The 19,740-nt window shown below is 56.1% G+C and overlaps 1 protein-coding gene across 3 annotated transcripts in view; it reads left to right on the top strand.

Moving 5' to 3' along the window:
* Positions 1-19,740, top strand: part of ZNF385C (zinc finger protein 385C) — a 58,816-nt gene that overhangs the window by 9,267 nt on the left and 29,809 nt on the right. For 2 of the 3 annotated variants that reach the window (XM_088067999.1, XM_088067998.1), the window contains exon 2: positions 9,110-9,358. The exons of the other annotated variant lie outside the window; for it this stretch is intronic. In XM_088067999.1, the coding sequence (XP_087924125.1) occupies positions 9,110-9,358 (249 nt within the window). The remainder of the gene's footprint in view (positions 1-9,109; positions 9,359-19,740) is intronic. 3 annotated transcript variants of the gene reach the window in all.

The raw sequence follows: 19,740 nt of genomic DNA, 5'->3' as shown, positions 1-19,740 counted from the left end.
CAGCAACGCCTCCACCTCTCGCCAGCTGCCAGCGGAGCCGAGCCTCTCGCCGCTGTCCCCGGCACGCCCCGGGGAGCTGGGAGCCCTGGCAATGGGCTGGAGACTGAGGGGCTTCCCATCGGGATCCCGGCCCCGCTGCAGCTCGTCCGGCCGTGCCTTGGCCGCCTCTCCCGTCCTGGCTGCGACCTGGCACTGTCCCCACGCAGGGACCTTGGCACGGATGGGCTGCTTTGTGCGGCAGGGACTTGTCAGCAGCCTCTCTGCCCTGGCCGCCTCGCCACCGCGCTCCCCATGGCCTGGAATTCCATGGAGCGCAGGGCTGCGCCCGGCATCCGGCTTCATCCTGGGAATAACCCAGGGAAGGAGCAGCCTCTGGCCCAGCCGAGGCTCGGTGCTGCTCCCCGGTCACACGAGCAGCCGATGTGAGCCGTGCCCAGCCCGGCTGTGTCCCCCCGCCGTGCCAGGTCCCCTCCGGTGACAGCGTGGCAGGATGGCAGTGCCATGCACGTGTGGCAGGCAGGTGAGCACAGAGCGAGCAGGGAGAGCTCTCCTGCACAGCGCCACTGAGCAGGAGGGAGGCAGGAGTGGGGCTGTCTCCACGGCAGGAGGATAAATAACTTTTCATTAGTCCATTTTGGAATTCCTTCCAAACAGGAACGCTGACCCAACCGAGCTCATTAAATAACGTTAATGGTGCTGCCCAAATAAATAGTCCAGCTGCCACCTGCACCGCCGGCCAACACTCGCTGCCCTCTGCCCCTCTGGGAGCAGAGGTTTCCCAGTCTAATTCCATCCACGTGCTTCTCTCCTGACACCGATGACCTCCAGCACAGCACAGGATTCTCACACTGCAGCGACTGGGCTCCTGCAGCTTCATCCCAGTGAGTGCTGGGGCTGGCAGGAGCTGGGAGAGGAGTGGAGACCAAACCGTGGCGAGAGGAGGGAATGAATCCAGGCCATGCTTGTCACTGAGCTGATTAAACCCAAGCGCTGAAACTCTTCTGTCCTCCAGCCAGTGAGCAGTGTATAACTTCATTACTCCACATCCAGGAGACACTGAGGGATGTGGGCAATTCATTATCATCTGTCCCATTTCATTTCCCTGCCTGTCAGCTCTGGCATCCTGCTGTTCACAGACAAGTCAGGGTTTCAAGGTGTGAACTGAGGCTGAAGGCCAATGCTCCTGCAGCACAGATTTGGACAGGACTTTTGCATCCCCATCACTCTTGGGAACCCCACAGCAGCGCCTCGAGGGGTTCAGGGATTTTGTGCCACCCCCAGGTGTGGCACCACCATCACCAAACCCAAAGCTTCAGGGGCTTGACTTCAGAGCTGCCACTGTCAGCAGGGACTCAGGTGCTGGGGGTGCAGCGTCGTTCTGGGGAGCCCCAAGCCTCAACTGAGGGGGATGCAGAAGTGAGGGATGGTTTTGGACCCTGGTTCCTGAGGCCTCTCTTCCCCATGGCTCCGGTGCCATCGTGCTGTCCCCTATCGTGCAGGTCCTTCCTGCTGCCGCTGCCAGCTCGTCCCTGTCCCCTCAGGGTGCTCCGAGCAGCCTCACCAGGGTGCTCCTCCCCAGCCCCAGGGCAGCAGCAGTGGGTCCTGCTGGGCGCTTGCCTCAGATCCTGCTGATTAATTGCTCTGCAAAGAGCATTTCTCACAAGTTTCTTTCATAAGAAATGGTAACAAGGCTTTGATTTAGCTCTTCTTTTCCTTTCCTCCTGTCTTTTTTTATCCCTTCCTACCCCAAATGCAGGAGCCCCTTTGATCGTGTGGGTTCAGGCTCCGTAACAAGCATCTCTGTTTGTGTCGGGGGGAGTTGTCAGTGTGGTAACATGACAGCACAGTCTCCTTGTCGCCTCACACACAATGAATTATTCCTTCCACTCTTTCTTTACACCATCTCTGGGATAAATTACTGCTCCCAGATGGGCTTGTCACCCAGTGAAGCACCCTTAACCTCTGAGATGACCCCTGCCCAGCATGGAGTGCCGGCCACTGCGGCTCACCCAAGTCTGCAGTAAAACGTTGGAGTGGGGAATTGTCAGCCTAGCTTGAAAGCAAATTGCTTTGCCAATTTATTTTCTTTCTTGTGTATGAACATATTTTTCTTAAAGGGATGTTGTCACATTAAATATGGAGCTGCCAACTGCAGGCATTAAAAAATCATAGGTCGTCCCATTTTCCTTCCTCCCACTCTAAATTCTGAGAAAACAATAAATTTGGGGTTCTTTTTACTTGTCATCCGCCTTTCAGCTCGAGATGCTTTTGCAAACTTTTCCCAGCAGCTGGGAGGTTTGGGAGCCTCAGCACCACGACAAGTGCCATGGAACTGGGGCAGATCGGGCTGGCAGTGGGGAGTCATGTCAGGGTGTCTGGCTGTCCCTGGACCCATCTTCCCAGAGCTCTGGGCCAAGGACAGACCCAGAGCAGTCCTGGGACAGCGCTCAGGAGCCTCCTCCCACCACAGCTGATGGGATTGAGCCATGTGCTGGTAAGGAAATCTTCCCCAAATCTGTCCGTGAAGGGCGTTCACTGTCAACAAGTTGCCTGGACTCTGTCACTTTGTCACATCTCCTGTGACAGATGCAGAAATTCCTTTTCAGCCTTTGTGTTTCCAAGCCCCTTTTTATAGGGAAGGTAAGGAAAGTAGTTTTGTTAAACTTTGACAAACTGTGTTTCCATGCAGCCTTGCTGAGCTGAGGAAGGGAATTTGTCACACTGAACAACTTCATGGCAGTTTCTGGAACGTGTCTGATGGATCTGGCATGTGAGCATGTCTGATCTGGTGTCAGGTATCAAAAATCTCTCATATATAAGAGATCCAATTGAAAACAGGTTCCATATGGGTCTGGGTCAGTGCTTTTCCTTTTTTCTGCTGCAGAGAATCTCCCTCCCACAGCGACAGGTAGGGATAAGTCTCTTGCTACTCTTAAATTTTAAAGAAAAATCTCTTCCAAAGCTGCACTTGTACTGCAGCCTCAGAGCTCAGCAGGACTCAGCTGCCCCCCAGCCCCACCATGTGGGCTCCAGAGCCTCCCCCAGCAGGGTGTTTGATAACATTGATTTTAATAAAGCTCTGGGTTTGTTTTGCTGGGCGGATCCAAAGCACTACATGGATTTAAACAGATCCCGTTGCAAATATCTCTATCTGATACCCCTGGTGTGACCGGACTGCAAATGTCACTTGCTTAGCACTATCAAATATTTAATTTGCCTTGTAATAGAGGAGCCTTTGAGAGCTCCAGCTTAAACTGGAGATCTCCCATTAGCCAGCAGCTCTCCACAAATTCACTTAAAAGCCAGTTTCTGCCCTGAAAAGCTCCTGACCCAGATGTGGGACTGAGGGGAGCTGGGAGGGAAGACCGTTCCCACCTCTGCTGTGGGACCTGCTGGAACCCTGCTCATCACTGTAAGTGCTCATGGTGGGTGTCCTCAGCTTTGCCACGGGTGGGTGGGGGAAGGGGATTGGCACTGCCCCCACCATGGTGCTCCATGCTTGTGGCGTTGTGCCTCCAGCGGCACCACTGCTGGCCCAGCTGTCCGTGCCTGCAGTGGGGGTGGAAGCTCCCCAGGAGCTGGCCTGGATCTCATTCTGGATCCTGCACTTGTGGAAAATCATCTTCTCTGGGAACTTCCCTGCGCCAGCTTCAACAAACAGCGAGGGGGGCACGAGGTGCTCAGACTGCATCACCTGGTTCTCTGTATTTCATTTCCCAAGAGAACACAGTGGCTCTGTGAGACGTGGCTCTGCCCTAATCTTTGTGCTGACCACAAGAATCCTGAAGGATGCTGTGATCCTGCCAGGTTCTCCTCACCCAGCAGAGAGGCTGGGGGTGCATGGCCAGTGGGGGTGATGAATCCTGGAGCCTCAGTCCTTCCTCTGCCACTGCTCCCTTCGCTGTGCTACGGCCGAACCCTGGGGCAGAATGTCACACTCCCTGTCTCTGTTTGCTTTGCTGCTGTCCCTGCTCCTTTGAGAGCAGGTGGCACTGCCCAGGTTTCCTTGCTGGAGCGGACGGGCACATTCCCTGCCCCGCTGCAGAGCAGCAGCATTGTTCCCTCCATGGCATCTCCTTCAGCTGGGTTTCAGCTGTCCTTGCTGCCCGGGAACAGGGCTGGGATGTGCTGATTCAGGGGACACGCAGCCCTGCGGTGTTAATGATCTTGATGTGCAAAGGAGAGGACAGGCGCAGTGGCACCGTGCTCCGTGTGATGCTCCCTGCCCTCCCGGGAGGCTGCAGGATGTCCCAGTGCCCTTCAGCGTGTGGGAACGGGGCTGAGGGGAACCCTGGAGAGCCTCTGAGGGTAAGAACCGGGCATTTGGGGGGTTCAGAACTGAGGGTTGTGGGTGGTCTGAGCCCTGTGCCAGGAGCCAGCCTGCAGTCCCCAGCCCCTGAGGAGAGACAGCTCACACTAATCCTTGCTCTGACAAGGGAGGGTTTACGGACTGATCCTGAAATGTGCCTCGCTCTGGCGTTAGCGGAGCATATGTCAGGGCTGGGGGGGCAGCTGGTTTGATGCAGTGTTATGAAATGCTGCAAGTGCTGCAGGCATGTCCAGGCCCCTCCAAAACCTGCGCTCTGCCTGGATCTGCTCAGCTCTCAGGCCAGGCCACTGAAGCATCTCCTGATGCTATCACAGGTCCCCTGGGCCACCTCCATGTCCGGGGCAGAGCCCCCTGCGCTCATTGCAGAGAGGCCAGCGGCCTTCCCACCCCTCCACCAGCTGCCTCTTTACGGAGTTACACAGGGAATTCTCTGGGCCCGACCTTCCAGGCAGGCCGGGAAGCTGCCCCATTCCCCCATCTCCCCTGTCACTGAGAGCTGCTGCCAGGTGCATCCGCCTGCGCTTGGCCCAAGGTGGCTCCTCCAGTGCCACCCTCTGCCAGCTGGCGCCCGCTGCCCCTCGTGACGCTCGGGGCTCTTTGGGATCTTGCTGAGCCACAGGCACCAGCTCGGACGTGCCGGCTCTCGTCCGGAGGCTGCTGATGAGGGCTGATTTAGTGGCGATCGAACCGCATTTGAAGCGCTCCTTGAAATACGAGCCAAGTGTCTGCGGCTCTCCGGGCACAGGGGAGGCTGCGGTGCCCTGAGGGCCGTGGCACAAGGGCAGGAGCCGGCTCGGCTCGGCGGTGCCAAGGGCAGGGCTCGCCCTTCCCTTCACCAGCACCAGGTAGGAGCCTCCTGTGCCAGCCTGGGGCAGCAGGTTCCGCCTTGCAGAGGCATTGCTGTATCCCGAGCCCGGATGGGTGGGAGGGCTGGAAATGGCCTGTGCCGGTGGTGAGGGGTCTGGGAGGAGGCAGGATGCTGGGGCTGCTGCTGCTGCTGGGGGTCTGGGGCTCGCTGGTGGCTCTGGAGGGGGGCACAGCCACGGGCCCTGGTGCAAACATGCGTGGCAGTGGCAGGATCACAGAGCTGCCCAATGGTGCAAACCATGGAGGTGATGGGATGCAGTGATCTGAGTTGTGCTTGGGTGAGGTGTTGTGGCAGCTCTGACTTTCCTGAGGGTCCTTACAGATGTGAACAGGGACCATGAAATGGCCCTTACTCAGGGGGTCTGAGGGAATTTTGTGACAACTGTTGGTGGCCACTTTCATACCAACGCTTTCTTTTACTTCTGCTGCTTTTACTTTTGTGTGCACTCAACTGGAGGCAAGGATGGTGGGTTCAGTAGAACGTAACCTAGTGGACTCAAATAAGATATTTTTTTCTTCAGATTTCTTGCTCTCTTACCAAGTTCATGCACTTTCTGTTCAGGTGGTGTTTTCCCTGATCCCACATCACTGAATGGCGAGATCTCCCAATTAGCTGTTGTCAGGTCCTCTCAGCTCCGTGGCAAATGCAGTTTGACCTGGGGGGAGGTTCTGGTCCTGTGTGTTCTGTTGTGCTCTGTCTGTGCTCTCTTGAGTTCAGATAAAAGTCCCATGGGACACAAAGCGGTGCTGATGGCAGGAGGGTCCCTGCTGGGGTAGGACACTGAGAGAACATCCCTGCACAGATGTTCAGGCTGCATGTGCATGGGAACCTCTGTCCAGGCACTCCCTGTGCCCAAGGTGGCCTTTATGGCTCTACCCTGAGGTTATCCAGAATACAGGAAATGAGGGAAAGGACCTGACCCACATCAAACCTGCTCTCTCATCAGGATTTTGTACCTTGGCCAGAACCCCACTGCCCTGCTGATGTATCTCATGCCTAGCCAGCAGCTTTTCTGGGATGCTGTGGGATGCTGCTTCAGCAGTGTGTGTGTGAGCACAGAGCCACTTCCAGAGACTGCAGCCTGCGTGGCAAGTTGTGGTTTCTGGAGTTTGCTTTGCATTCAGGAGCTGAGTAAAGGATGGCCCGGCATGGGTCTGCTTCAAAAAATCAGCAGCCAAAGGGACATCCCCTGTGAGGCTGGAAGAGCCCTTGGCTCTGAGGGAAGGGCAGCAAGAAGTGCAGGTGGCAGAGTGCTGACGCCTTGAGAAGGCTGACCTAGAACAGAGGCTAGACAGAGTTAAGAATAAAGTAGGTATTTATTGAAAAGTCTTGAAGGATACACCTTGGGCAGTACAAAAGCCTGGCCAGGGGTACACCAAAGATGGACCTAAAAATGGTCACAAAATGAATGAGTGGTCATGAGGTCTCACATTTTTATAAGTTTTGGTCCATCTGCATATTGGGGTTAATTGTCCAATTAGAGCTTCAGATTATGAAGTCCCAATCTTCTTGTTTTCTCTCTTCAGTCCACTGTTGTTTCTGCTTTTGGGCCTGAAACTTCTAATGATTGTCCTTGATATCAAGCTAGAAAAGATATTTTTTTGTCTACCTACTCTGTGAAGAGAGATCACTAACACTTAATATGAAGCTGTGAAAACTACACACCCAGGCAGTGCAGAATATGAAAAATATGAAAGCTAAAATTTAAGGCACCAGTGTCACTGGGGTCCTGTCTTCGATGCTGATCAGCCAGGTCAAATCTGGGCAGTGGTAGGCGAGCTCATCTCCCCCATCCAGGAGAACCCTTGGGAAGACTACCCAAAAATTTGCAACTGCTTGTGATCCTCCTGCATGGAGGAGACAAAAGCCTGACCTCACCGGTCCTGGGGTGGGCTGGGTGGTGGAGCTGGGATGTGCTGACCCTGCCTTCTGAGCTGGGTTTGGCTCAGAGCCCCTGAGTCACCCTGGAGGTGTCACTTAACCTTTACCTTGCCTTAGTTTCCCTCCTGTGAAAGGCAACAGCCCCCCACCCCCCGGGCAGAAGTTCCTCAAGGCTTTGCTGAAAAGGTGAAATCTGCCCCAAAGCAGCGGTCAGTCGGGGCACTGCCAGCCTGCACATGTGCCATGACCTGTCCCGTGACCTGTCCCAGCCATGAGCCACCCGGATTGTGGCCCTGACACCTGAGAAGCAGAACAGGCACAGAAGAAATTAAGTGAATGAGACAACAAGTGTGTGTGCAATTAGGACAGACCTTCAAACGCTGCCCCGGGAGCCGGCACAGGAGCTGCTGCCTAATCAGAGCAACAGCAGTGCCCGTTTTAAAGACGAGGGAGACTTTGGGGATACTTTGTCCACATAATGTTCCAATTTTAGCTCTGCGTCCTGGGATGTAATCGCATTAAAAATACCCGGGGAGGGGGAGGATGCCAAGGGCACCCGGCGACCTGCCTCGGCTGGCTTGTCCCCACCAGCGTGCCGCGTGTCCCGCTGCGTCCCTGAGGCCCCGTCTCACATTCCTGGTGCTGATCGGCTCCCAGATCCGCTTTCCGGCTGCTCTGCTAATGGTTATCCTGGGAAAGGCCTCCAGCTCTCTTAACAGCTAGCGGGGAAGCCTCCCGCTCCTTTTGGCTAAATAGAACTATTGAGGGAGACACTCGTGGCCACCTCCGGGGTGCAGGAAGGCGCAGGATGGGTCCCGCTGAGGAGGGGGGCGCACACCCGCTGGCAGTGACGGGAACGCGCTGCCCTCTGTCCTCGCTGTCCCCTCTCCTCGTTGTCCCTCTGTCCCCGCTGTCCCCTCTCCCTCCAGTCCCCTCTCCCCACTGTCCCCCCGTTGTACCCCTGTTGTCCCCCGGTGCGGGACCCACGCTCGGGACCGGCGGAGCGGCGGCGCCACCGCGGGGCCGCGCCCGGGGCTGCAGCGAACCGAGACCCGCCCGACTCCCCGCTGGGCCCGGGGACCGAGCCCTCGTAGCCTGCTGGATGCTGAGTGCTGGGGGACACGGCTTTCGGGCTTTTGGGCTTTTGGGCAGCCCATCGCCAGAGCCAAAGCGCCCGCTGCGGTCCCCGCTGGCCGAGCCCCGCACGGTCCCCATGCGGCCCTGCCGAGGCTGCCGGGGACATCCCTGCAGGGCACCCTTGGGTCCTGCCTGGCCACCCGCAGACACCGCGGCCCCTGCCTTGGCCCCTTTTCGTGCCTGCGGGTGTTCGTAAGCCGCAGCTGCCGGCTCCAAGGTGGTAACTGGATCACAGGGCTCGGGTGACCTTCGCACCTCTGAGGCTGTTCTGGATGTCCCACCGATTCCCAGCTCGGGGTCGGGCAGCAGGAACAGTGTCCCTGCAAGGCAGAGGCCGCCTGGAGGGCTGTCCCCAGCTGACCCCAGGCCCTCTCCATGGGCAGCTCTTCTCTGTGCTGTCGCTGAGCGGGTCAGGGGCTCCCGCTCCTGCTGCAAGTTGGTCCCACAGAGCCCCGTGTTCAGGACAGGCACCTGCTGGTGGCCAGTGGTGCCAGTGCCACTCGTTCTCCTGCCGTGGTGGGGACAGGCTCTGGGACACCTCACCGCACACAAGTCCTGCCAGATGAATCTCTTGCCTGCAGAGAGTTGGTACCGTCCTAACTCTGCCTTGGGCCAACCCACAGTGCTGCCCACGAGCGAACAGAGACTTGACCTGACACAAGGAGTGTCGTCTAGAGCTGGAAACTTGGAAGAAGTGGGTTATTCTCCAGCACTAACCTCCTGGGAATGCTGCTGCTCATGTCGTCTTGCCCAAACGCTGTTGCACTTGCTCAGGGATCCCCCCCAGATTCAGACACACCACAGGCGTGGGACCTGTGTCGGGCTCTCCTGCCTCACCTGGGACCTGTTCCTGTCCCTCTGTCCTCACAGTGGGTCTGTCCTTCCTCCCGCAGGCATGAAGCGACCCCTGAGCCCATCCCACAGCCCTGAGAGCGCAGTGCAGCTGGTGGAGGAGGCCAGCTGCCCCCCCAGCCAGCCCGAGCAGCGCATGAAGCGGGAGAAGAAGCACCAGTCGTTCACACTTTGCGAGGTCTGCAATATCCAACTCAACTCGGCCGCACAGGCGCAGATCCACTACAACGGCAAGTCCCACCAGAAGCGCCTCAAGCAGCTAAACAAGGGGAAGATGCCAGCAGCCCAAGGTAGGAGCCCACCCAGCAGGTCAAGGTTGCCCAAAGGCTGCCCTTGCTCTGGCACAGCTGCTCTGTTGGGCTCGTGGAAAGTTCGGAAGTGCTTTATTTTGTCCTTGGCATCTTGTCACTTGCTGGTCTACCTGAACTTCAGGGCTTCCCCCAGCTGTCACTGGCAGTCCTCAAGTGGTTTTGGGGCCCAAGAGGCAGAAGGATGGACATGTGGGTCTGCCTGTGTGAGGTTGCTGCTGCTCTGTCTTTGTGGGTGTCTTCTTGGGTTCCTGGATGGTTTGTGCAGCAGGGACATGCGTGTCCAAGGTTGGAGTAGCTGCCAGTTGCTGGGCTACTGGATGCTGCTTTCCTGGTGCCAACCTGACCGTGTCCCTCCAGGCTCCTGCTGCGCACTTCTCCTGTATCTGTGCTGAGTTTGATTCAAAATGCTGCTTAGATGTTGGTGCTGAGGCCCCTCACCTGTCGGCTGCTGCGGCAGGGATGCCGGCACATGGCAGGAACGCTGGCACGTGCAGGTGCCGTGCTGCTGGGCAGGAGCTTGTGCAAGGGCAAGGACTCACTTACCCTCTGTGCCATCTGCCAGCATTCACCTGGCTGGGCCCAGCTGGCTGCTGCAGATTTTATGCACAAAAGCAGGGAAATGTGCCCAGAAATGTCACCCTGTCACTGTGGCTGACCTGCTCCGCCTGAGCCTTTGGCTGTGAGGGTTTGTTGTTCGCAGGGAATTGCATAGAATCACGGAAAGCCTTGGGATGGAAGGGACCTTAAAGATTATATGGTTCCCTGATCCTGTGCTTACTAGAGATTGGGCAGGCTGGAGCCATAAATTCCTAGCATGGCAGTAGTCATCTCTGTGCCAAATCCTGCCCTGACTGGGGCTGGGGTTTTTTTGGGTAAGGCCTGGGATATGCAAAGGAGCGGGTCCCTTCATCAACATTACTGACAGATGGAAATATCGCCGGCTATTTTAATGGGGATAGGGCTCATAAATTCCAGCCTGCAGCTTCCAGCTTCTCCCCTCGGTCTGTTTGTGGCCTGATGGGAGGCTGTCCAGGGATGCATTTCCTACTGAGCCAAAGAATCTTGGAGCATGCCAGTCTGCTCTTTGTGCTTCTGCACCGTCCCTGACCTCTGCCAGTGTCGCAGCCCTGGGGCCTCCGCTCCGCCGGGCAAGGTGCAGTCGCTCCTGCGTGCGCAGGGCTCTGATCTGCTTATGTGGGGAAATTACAGGCAGCAGCTGCTCCCTGCACCTCCCTGTCCCTCCCGTTCCCGCCGGAGCTGACCTTTCCCTGCACTTTTGGTTAAAAATGTCACTTCCAGAGTTGTCACTGTGAGCCTTTCCCAGTCTCTTGAGGCGTGACCCTGGGCGGCCGGGAACTGACTGATGTGACTCCTGTGTCCCCTCTGCACCGGCCGTGCCGCTGGCACTGGGGGTACTTGGTGCCATACGCGTCCTCCCCAAATGCAAAGGGGGCCAGTGAGCTGAGGACAAGCGCAGGACAAGCTCCTGGATGGGCTGCAGTGATGGGTAGGAGGGCACAGGCAGGGCTGGCAGGGCGATGGGGTGCTGGGGAAGCCCTGCCCTGCCTCATCACACTCCTCTAGGAGCCCTTCACCAGCCAGACCTCTACCTTCAGGTGCTGAAAAAATGCATCTGCCTGCAGCTGGGAGCAGTCACCCCTTCTTGGGCAGCTGCCTGTTCCGGGGCTGGGCTCAGCCTGGCACAGCCCACACACAGGAATGGCTAACACAGGTCTCCAGTGGTGTGTCAGCACTGGGGGAGTGTTGGGAGGTCAACGACAGTGGATTAAGTGAAATAATTGAGTTAGACAAAGATGGGATGTTCCTCTGGGCTGGAATCTCTGTCTCATGATGACATCTACAGCTACATCAAAGGCAGCTTCCCAGCCACCACTCAGTCTCCCCATTCCCCTCTGGATCTGTTCTTCCTGCACAGGCTGTGATCGCTGGCATCTCGTGGAGCAAAGCTGCAGAGGAGCATCGCTGGCAAACATGCTAATCAGTGTCATTACAATTCATTAGCTCTTTACCAGAAAGCCCCCAACTTAAAAACAAATTAATGCTTATTAGACATTTCATTTTGCAAGACAGATCCCAGGTCCTTGTTGTCCTGTATGGAATCATGGTGAAGGTGGTGATTAGATACAGGGTGCCCACAGATGAAAGACGTTTTCGTGCCGCAGATGCCAGTTCTAATCCAACTGGGTCACGAGTGATTTAATTACTGCCTGTGATTTCCTCAGTTTGCTCTCAGAGTCCTGGGGAACCAAACCACTGTCTGGTGATGAATGAGCAGGAAGGGCTGAGCCATCCTGAAGTGGGGACCAGTGGCTGCAGGAGCACGGACAGGGGGCTGCCTCTTCCCCTCCTCCTGGATCATCCCTGGGGTTCCCATTGCAGGACAGGCTGAGCTGGAGCATTTCAGAACTTACACCCTGATCCATTGCTCTCCCCAAAAGTCCTTTCCCCAAGAGTCTTGAAAAAGTCACAAGATGTAAAGAACAGCTTGTGCTCGCTGCTACCAGTGCATTGTCTCTGGGCCCTGCCAGCCCACATCTCCCTGAAAGGCAGTGGGAAGCACTTTCCTTTGGAGCATGAGGCTCTGGTTTCCCAGGCAGATCTGAGCTGACAGCAGCTCGTAGCCCTTTGGCCAGGGTCCGTGGGAAGGACACACTGTTCAGGCATCTCCTGTGCCAGGAGGGTTTACACAAGCCCCGAGCCCAACTCAAACCACTTTTCTTGGCTTTGGAGGCTGCTGAGCTGCTCCCCCAGTCCGAATGCCAAGGCAGGGCCAAAGCACCCGGAGGCAGCTGTGCCCTGGGGCTGATTGATGTCATAAGCTCTTGGTCCTCTCCAGTATCCCGTGGCATTTTGTACCCTGCCCCTCTCCCTGGCTGCCCGGTGCTGCCCCCCCGCAGCAACACAGCCCTGGAACAACAGTTCCTTGCAAAGGGAAAGGTCCTGGTTTTCCCAATTATCCGCTGAAATGTCTGTCCATGCGTGTTTGGGAGGAGAAAGGTTTGAGATGAGCAGAGAAATCGCTGTGACAGCTTCAGCATCACTGGGCCTGCAGCAGAGAGCGGGGCCCCCAGCAGGGGACATGGGGACCCTGGGGGAGCCTGGGCTGCTCTGGGAGTCAGTGGGGCTGGCAGCTGCTGGTGGATTTATCTTGGGCTTCAGAGGGGTGCCAGATGAACCCCCCGATTTTGGCAGCTGGCAGGGAACCCACTCCCCTTGAATGGCTCCTGCAGAGCTGGGGTCTCGGTGCCTGAGGCTGGGAGTGCCCGTGGCACTCACCAAGGAGTCCATGGTTGTGCTCTCAGCGGGTCTGGGGGAGCCCTGCTGAGAGACAACTCCTGAAAACCACGCAGAGCAGCACCTGGGAAAGCCGTGCCTTGGGGTGGAGAGCAGCAGAGGGAGGGGAGCTGGTGGCTCTAACCATGGGCAGTCTGGAGGGTGTGTGATCCCACTCCATGATGCTGCTCCGTGATCCTGGGCCATGTTCCTTCTCCGTGACCCTGCTCTGTGTGCTCTGGCATCTCATTGCTCAGCTGCATTCCCTCCTCCTTCCCCCACTGCTGTCGCAGCCTTTCAGCTGTTCATTACCCAGCAAACGGCTGCCAATCCGTTTCAGCGATGTTCAGCGGGGCTTTGTCTGCAATAATCCCAAGGTATTGATTTAAATAATTTGCAAACATGTGGGATTAGGGTCTAATTGGGACTAATCGGGGTGTGGAGGTCGTGTCACCACTGTGTCAGGGTTGGGACATTGTCACATCTGCCCTTGGTGGAGCTCCCAGCCGTGCCCAGGTGCCTGCTAGGACTTGTTCCAGCAATACCAGAGGAAAAGTTGTTCTTTCTTGCTTCCTCCTTACCTCCTGCAGCAGTTTGCTGCTCTCCTGCCTTTGGGACTTTTTGGACAAATTTAGCAGGGACAGGCCAGTATCTGGTTGTCATGGGAGCCACTTCACAGCGTCCATCTCCGGGTGCACTGGCAGCACATCGGGCTCTCCCAAACTTCCCAATGGCACATCCATGCCCAGCCTAAGTGTTAAAGGGGATTTAAGTCCATTTGGCTGGACCTGCATCTGTCAGGTGCTGATCAATATCTTGTGCCCAAGCAGCACCAGGGTTCAGATTTTAAGCTTCAGTGAATTTATGAAGGACAAACATACGGAGTCCTCCTGCTCCATTGGCCTCGGCTGCTCCCTTCAGCTGTGAGCAAAGATGAGCAAAAATAGCTTTTCAGATCAGATTTGAATAACCTGGAATCTCAGTGGGAGAAATATAATGTTTTTTTCATGTCTTAAAGATGTTGGCTGGCATCAGGAATAATTTGAAGAACCTCAGTTGGGTAATTATACATTTTCTTTCCTTCTCCTCACTCCCAGGCTTTTCCCTTCCCATTGGAGCATAGGGATGGGGTGCAGGGATGTCCCTTGGGGCTCCTGGGGGCAGAGCTGGGAGGGCTGAGAAGAGGATTTACCCCTGTCACTGGGAACTGGCAGAAAAGCCCTGTTTCATTAAATGCTCTTTTTCTACCGAAAAACCCCAAATTTCTGTGGGGGAAAGGACCTGTGAGACACGGCACATGAGCCCAGACCCTGAACATCGACTTTGTGCTGACCCATGAATCCAGAGAAAACTGCTCCCTTTCTAAATCCTCAGAAAATACCCCATTAGCTTGCTGTCCCAGCTTTCTGTGGATTAATAACTGTAGCATAATTAATCTCTGATTTTATTGAGTCAGTAACTTCAAATAGAAAATGAATTGATAAGCGGTCAGCTTTGGCTGGAAGGTTCTTGTGCTGTGGAGCCTTCCCCACCAGGACTCTGACCACTGGCTCTGCACCCCAGTTCTGGCCAGAGCTTCAGGGATATTTTTCCCTGACACACTTACTTTAAAAAGATCCTTAAAATTTAAGCTCTTGGCCATAAAATGACACAGAGAAGCTGCAGGGCTTTTCTTGTGCTGCTGGGACATGGAGGAGGTGGGAACCTCCCATGGCAGGGGCTGGGATACTCGGGTGGATGCTCCAGCTGCATCCATGGAAGGGCTTTGCCTTAAGAAATGTAGAGACCAAGCCAAAATATATCAAGGTCAGATAATGTATATCAAGTATCATCTTTGTGTGGGCTGGTGGGGGCTGCCTGGGCCATGGGAGTGTTGGGGTACCACGGATGTGGTGCTGGCAATGGCGATTTTTCCCAAAATCAGTAGGAAATTGCCTCGTGTTGTTTTTAAGCCCTGCAGTTGTGAGACATTCCTCTTTAATCGCTGATTTTGCTGTCACTTTCTTCCAGTCGGTTTGCTGTCAAGTTGCCTCAATGGTGTTCCACGACCACTCAGCTCAGGGCTGTGACACACGTGACATTAATTAGGAGTGGATTAAGAACAATGAGGAACACGGAGCCATGGAATATTTCACAATTTCCCATGTAGCATCAGATCAGCAGATTTGGAAGAGGAAACCTGGGATTTATTTTAAGTGGGGGGGGGGGGAAGAAATGGTCAAAGCAGCAGCTAAACTGTGAGCATATCCCAATTTATCAGCACCCACTGGGCCCTGTCCCGGGGGAGCTCTGAGCCTGAAGGAGCCTTTTCCAGAGCTCCATCAGCAGCTCAGAGCAGGGGGTGAGGTGCTGGGATGGGGGTGATGTCCCCTTAGGAAGGGTGCCCAGTGCTGGGGATGCTCCAGGGTCAGGCTCTGACCCCGGTCATCAGATCCAAATCCTGTTTGGAGGGTTTGGCTTTGCCCCCCGAGCACTTAAACATGTGTCTTAAACATCCCCAGGGAGGGCTGAGGACAAGGGGGACCTGGGCACCCCCGGGGGGCTCTGCAGTTCCCAGGAGGGAGGCAGCCCCTGTCCTGCTGTGGCATGGGAGAGAGGAGAACATCCCGCAGCGGCAGGCGCTGCCAGCCCGGCTGTCACCGGGGATTAGAGGTGCTGGATGGAGCCGGGCTGTGCGTGCGAGGCTGCGCCCCGTGCCCGGGCACCGTCCCGAACAGCACCGGCACCGAACCGGGGGGGCTGGAGAGGGGTGACAGCCACGGGGAGGAGACTTGTTCGTGTCTCAGTGGTGGAAACGCCGCTCATCGCCCCCGGCCCGCAGCCTCGGGCCCCTCTCCGTGCCCGCTGTGTGCTGCTCGCCCGGGGGCACGGGAGGAGCGAGCGAGGAACCGGGAGAATGGGGGGAATGGGGAGACAGGTCGGGGGGAGCTGGGGGAGGGCAAGCGGAGGGTTGTGGGTAGAGCTGTCACTGTGATTTAGGGTCGGCTGCTTAAACTGTTTTATGTTCCCAGACAGTAAGTCGTAAGCAATATAAAATTTTTTCTGAAGAGATGATCTCCCCTCGTCATGCTTCTGCCTCTTTTCCGGAGTGAGCTCTCCTCTCCATAACCCCGTGGTGTCAGTGTGGGTGTGCAGAGGGAGAAAATGGGATTCTGGCTTTTGGAGCCATGTCCACTGCCTGGGATTGGCTCCTGGTGCTGCCAGGAGAGCTGGTGACGCTGGGAGCAGAGTGCTGCAGAGCTCTGGGTGAGCTGGCCACGAGGGACTGGTGCTTGTAGCCGTGTGTCCTTCCAGCACAAGGACCATGGCCTCTCCCTGGGCTGCCCCCAGCTCTGCTTCTGGAGCCTGTGAGTTGGATGTGTTGAAGCTGTCGGTGTTGTCAGAGCTGTTGGAGTTGCCGGAGTGGTTGGAGCACTGCAGGCACTGCCTGCTCATCTCAAATTCACTTCCCTTCTTTTTTCATGCCCCTGAGTTATCGCTGCTTTTGGACAGCTTGCCCACAACACTGCTCTGGCTCACCTTTGGTATTTTCTACAGCCCCAGATTCATGAGGAATAGTTTCATTTATCTGGCTGTTTCCATGCCAGCTGGAGTGTCTCAGTGTGGTCTGTGCTGTGGCACCGGAGTGTTTGCCTGGATGAGCTCCCTGGGCACCAGCAGCTCCTGAGGGGCCAAAGCTAAGCCAGACCCTGATGGGCAAGACCAGAGACAGCATCACCCCTGGCTAATTAAGCATCCAGAAGATTTTGGGTAGTTGATTTCCATGCCAAACCCCAGCTGACTCCATATGGGCCCTGTGCCACCCCCAGGAAATCTGCACTGGGCTAAGGGGAACCAAAGTGTGATGGCAAGGAGGAACCCTCTGCCCTGTCTCTTCCAGGGGGGGGCCCCCAATTAGATGGAAAATCTTACACTGTCTCTCTGAAACTATTTCCAGGTGTAATTTCTACCCCTTTTCTTGATAATTAAATATTTTTAGGTCAACCAGTTTCTCCACCCTATTCACAGATCTGTCCTGGATGCCTTTGTAATTAGCCATCTCCCTGGGAAAGATGATGAAGCTGGGAGGCACAGGCCATCGCTTCACTACCAAAACCCTGCCCACCTTGGCTCATCCTTGAGGGTCAGAGCTGGGGATGTATGTCCCCTATGGTCACCAAACCCCTCCACTGACACATAGCTCCTAGGTTTGCTCCTTTCAAATGCATAAAAGCAGAAATCTGCAGGAAAGATTCATTTAAAAACTGGGGCATAATAATAAAAAACAAATAAAAAAAGGATCTGGGTGGGCACTGTGAACTCAGCAGTTTGGCGAGTCTCTGTTTATCAGGGGGGTCATGGGGGGCTGCAAGCCACAAACCCCATTCTCTTTGTGTGGGAAGCCCCTCGGGGGAGGAGGATTCAGCCCTTAAAATATGTTACCTTAATCCTGAATAAACTCAGGAGCAGGAAAGGTCAGCGCCTGCCTTCCTGGCCCGGCAGGGATGAACCGCCGGCGGCTGCTTCAGCTGGAGCCTTCTGCTTCTGATGGGGCTCAAGTTACAGAGCAGAAGAAAACCGATACACATCCTCCAGGTGTATCAGTCTTGATCCTATCTGGCGTCTTTCACCCCCAAATTATACCCTAAATCCTTGGTGAACAAAGTCAGCCAGAAAGGCTCTGGAAGGCTCAGCAGACTTGGGCAGGGGAGCAGTTCTGGCTGGGCTTTTATCCCTGTCTCCCTCCTCCTTTATTGACGTGTTCATTGCCCAGTTCTGGTCACTATTTGCCAGGCTGCCTCTGGAGTCTAAGGCTGGGAAGAGCCAGCAAAGAATTTAACACTGCCCTCAGTAGGGTTCAGAGTGATCCCTCTGTTGTGGCTCCTGCAGTCTGTTGTCACAAAGAACGCAGTGAATTGGTGACATTGGTGCCCCAGCTGAGCCCCCTCCTGTTCTCCCTGCCCTCTCTCATCCTTTAAGCCACAGGCAGGATTTGAGCAGACCTGCCCAAGCAAGCCCGGCTCTACAGCGGCTGCTGGCAAACGCTCCCCCCTCTTAATGCATGTCTGGGATTTGCCTCTCCCGGGCTGTGTGTGCTGAGCTGCAGGCTGAGGGCTGGGGCCCAGGGCCATTTCACAAGAAACCCTCTGGTTCCATCCCCACACTCTTGGGATGCTCAGCCATGAGTGTCCCTCATGTGGATATCAACCTGTGTTGGAAAGTGGTGACCACGAGGGGATGTGGCATCTGACCCATTTTGGCTCTGGGGGTTTTTTAGTGTCTCCCACGGGATGGTGGAGCTGGTTGTCATGGCCCCTGGGCACCCTTCTGAGCCACTCCAGGGTGAATAGTGAGCAGCTTCATCCAACAGCAGAGGTTGCAGGGAGCTGCAGCCACGGGCTTTGCTCCCTGGGATGTGGGGCAGCACCACTGGGAGGGGGATGTGGGTCTGGAGCCTGTGGGAGGGTTTGGGATGTGGGTCTGGAGCCTGTGGGAGGGTTTGGGATGTGGGTCTGGAGCCTGTGGGAGGGTTTGGGATGTGGGTCTGGACCCTGTGGGAGGGTTTGGGATGTGGGTCTGGAGCCTGTGGGAGGGTTTGGGATGTGGGTCTGGAGCCTGTGGGAGGGTTTGGGATGTGGGTCTGGACCCTGTGGGAGGGTTTGTGCTGCTGCTCTATGCCAGCTCTGGGGTACATGGACAAATATAGCAAGTTATGCACCGGACAGACCCACACTGCAGAGCTGGGAAATTCCAGCTGGAATGATCCGCTGGGCTGGGCAGGGAGGGCCGGAGGCGTAAATGGCTGGGGCTGTAATCAGCACCTGCAATTAGCCCCTGCTCCAGCTGGCCTCAAAGGCTCGGCCACGAAGTGCAGCATCCCACACCTCGGTTCCTCCCTCCCACCCCTCCGTGTCACTCCAGCTCCGGCCCTTTCAGCCGTGGCGATGCCGGCCAGGACCTGCTCTCCTGGCTGGGATAAACGCAGCGTGAGCCACAGCTGGGAGAGGATTTATTGAGGAAATTGCTGGGTAGAACTGACGGGGCTGGGCAGGTGTGGGGGGCGAGGGCAAATAGAGGATGGAGCAGGGGGTCAGGGCTGTACATCGGTCCAGCTGATCCTTGCCAGAGGGGCTGGAGGTCAGGAGATGCCAGACTTGCTCATGGCTTGTGGTTATCCCTGGGGAGAGGAGAGCAGCCATCGTGTGGTTGTCAGCCCCCCGCTCCTCCCAGTCTTTGCATTTCCAGCTCCCTCTGCTTGACGCTCCTTGCGGTAACGCCAAACTGCTGATGACATTAAACAAATTAATATCGGGTTTAAATAGCCTGCGGGAGGCCGGGCCAGGCGTGTGGGGCCAGCTGTCAATCCCAGATTAGCGAGTGCCCCGGCTAAACTTACTGCTGCTGTTAACGACCCTGACAGCAACACCCTGCCCGGGGCTCTGCCAGCGCTGCCCCGGTGCCAGCAGAGCCAGGGTGAAGTCTGGGAGAAAGACCCGTGGTGTACCCTGCCCCAGCGGGGCCCTGATGGCTTTAGTGCTTTTCAGTGCACCAGAATTCTGTAATTTACCCCAAAAGTGCCTAGTGTGGCTGTGGCACACGGGAAGGGACTCGAGCATCTCATGGTTTAATATGTTCATTTTCACTCTGCTTACGGTCCAGTGGTTTCTGCGCAACTCCTTGTATTGTTTGACTTGAGAAAAATATTCAATTCCTTCCTTGTTCTTGTCTCCCGTTCAGGGAGGCAGGGGAGGTGATTGTTTCCCCTTTTCACAAGCAGGTTTTTCATCATTTCCCTGTTTAAAGGGCAGCAATGTAAGCAAGTCATGAGCCTCTCCTCCCGAGAAGAAGCCAAAAATCCTCACAGAGAAGGTGCTGCCGTGAGGAGCCCGAGTGCCAGTCTTTGCTGATGAACTGATGGGGAGGGCAGCAGGCCCTGGGCTCGTGAAAACCCCGATCATGGGGGTCTGAGATGAGCACCCCAGCCGGGCCAGGCTGCCCGTGTGCACCCGTGTCACCCCACAGGCTGATGGCTGGCTCAGACCCTGTGTGTTTCCAGCACTCGGGGCTGGGGCTGAGCCTTGCGGGGA

The sequence above is a fragment of the Pseudopodoces humilis genome, chromosome 29 (assembly GCF_049639895.1).
Source record: "Pseudopodoces humilis isolate 2021_Gansu_Grassland_sample_001 chromosome 29, ASM4963989v1, whole genome shotgun sequence".
Lineage (NCBI taxonomy): Eukaryota > Metazoa > Chordata > Aves > Passeriformes > Paridae > Pseudopodoces > Pseudopodoces humilis.
This window is presented reverse-complemented; position numbering and strand designations above follow the sequence as displayed.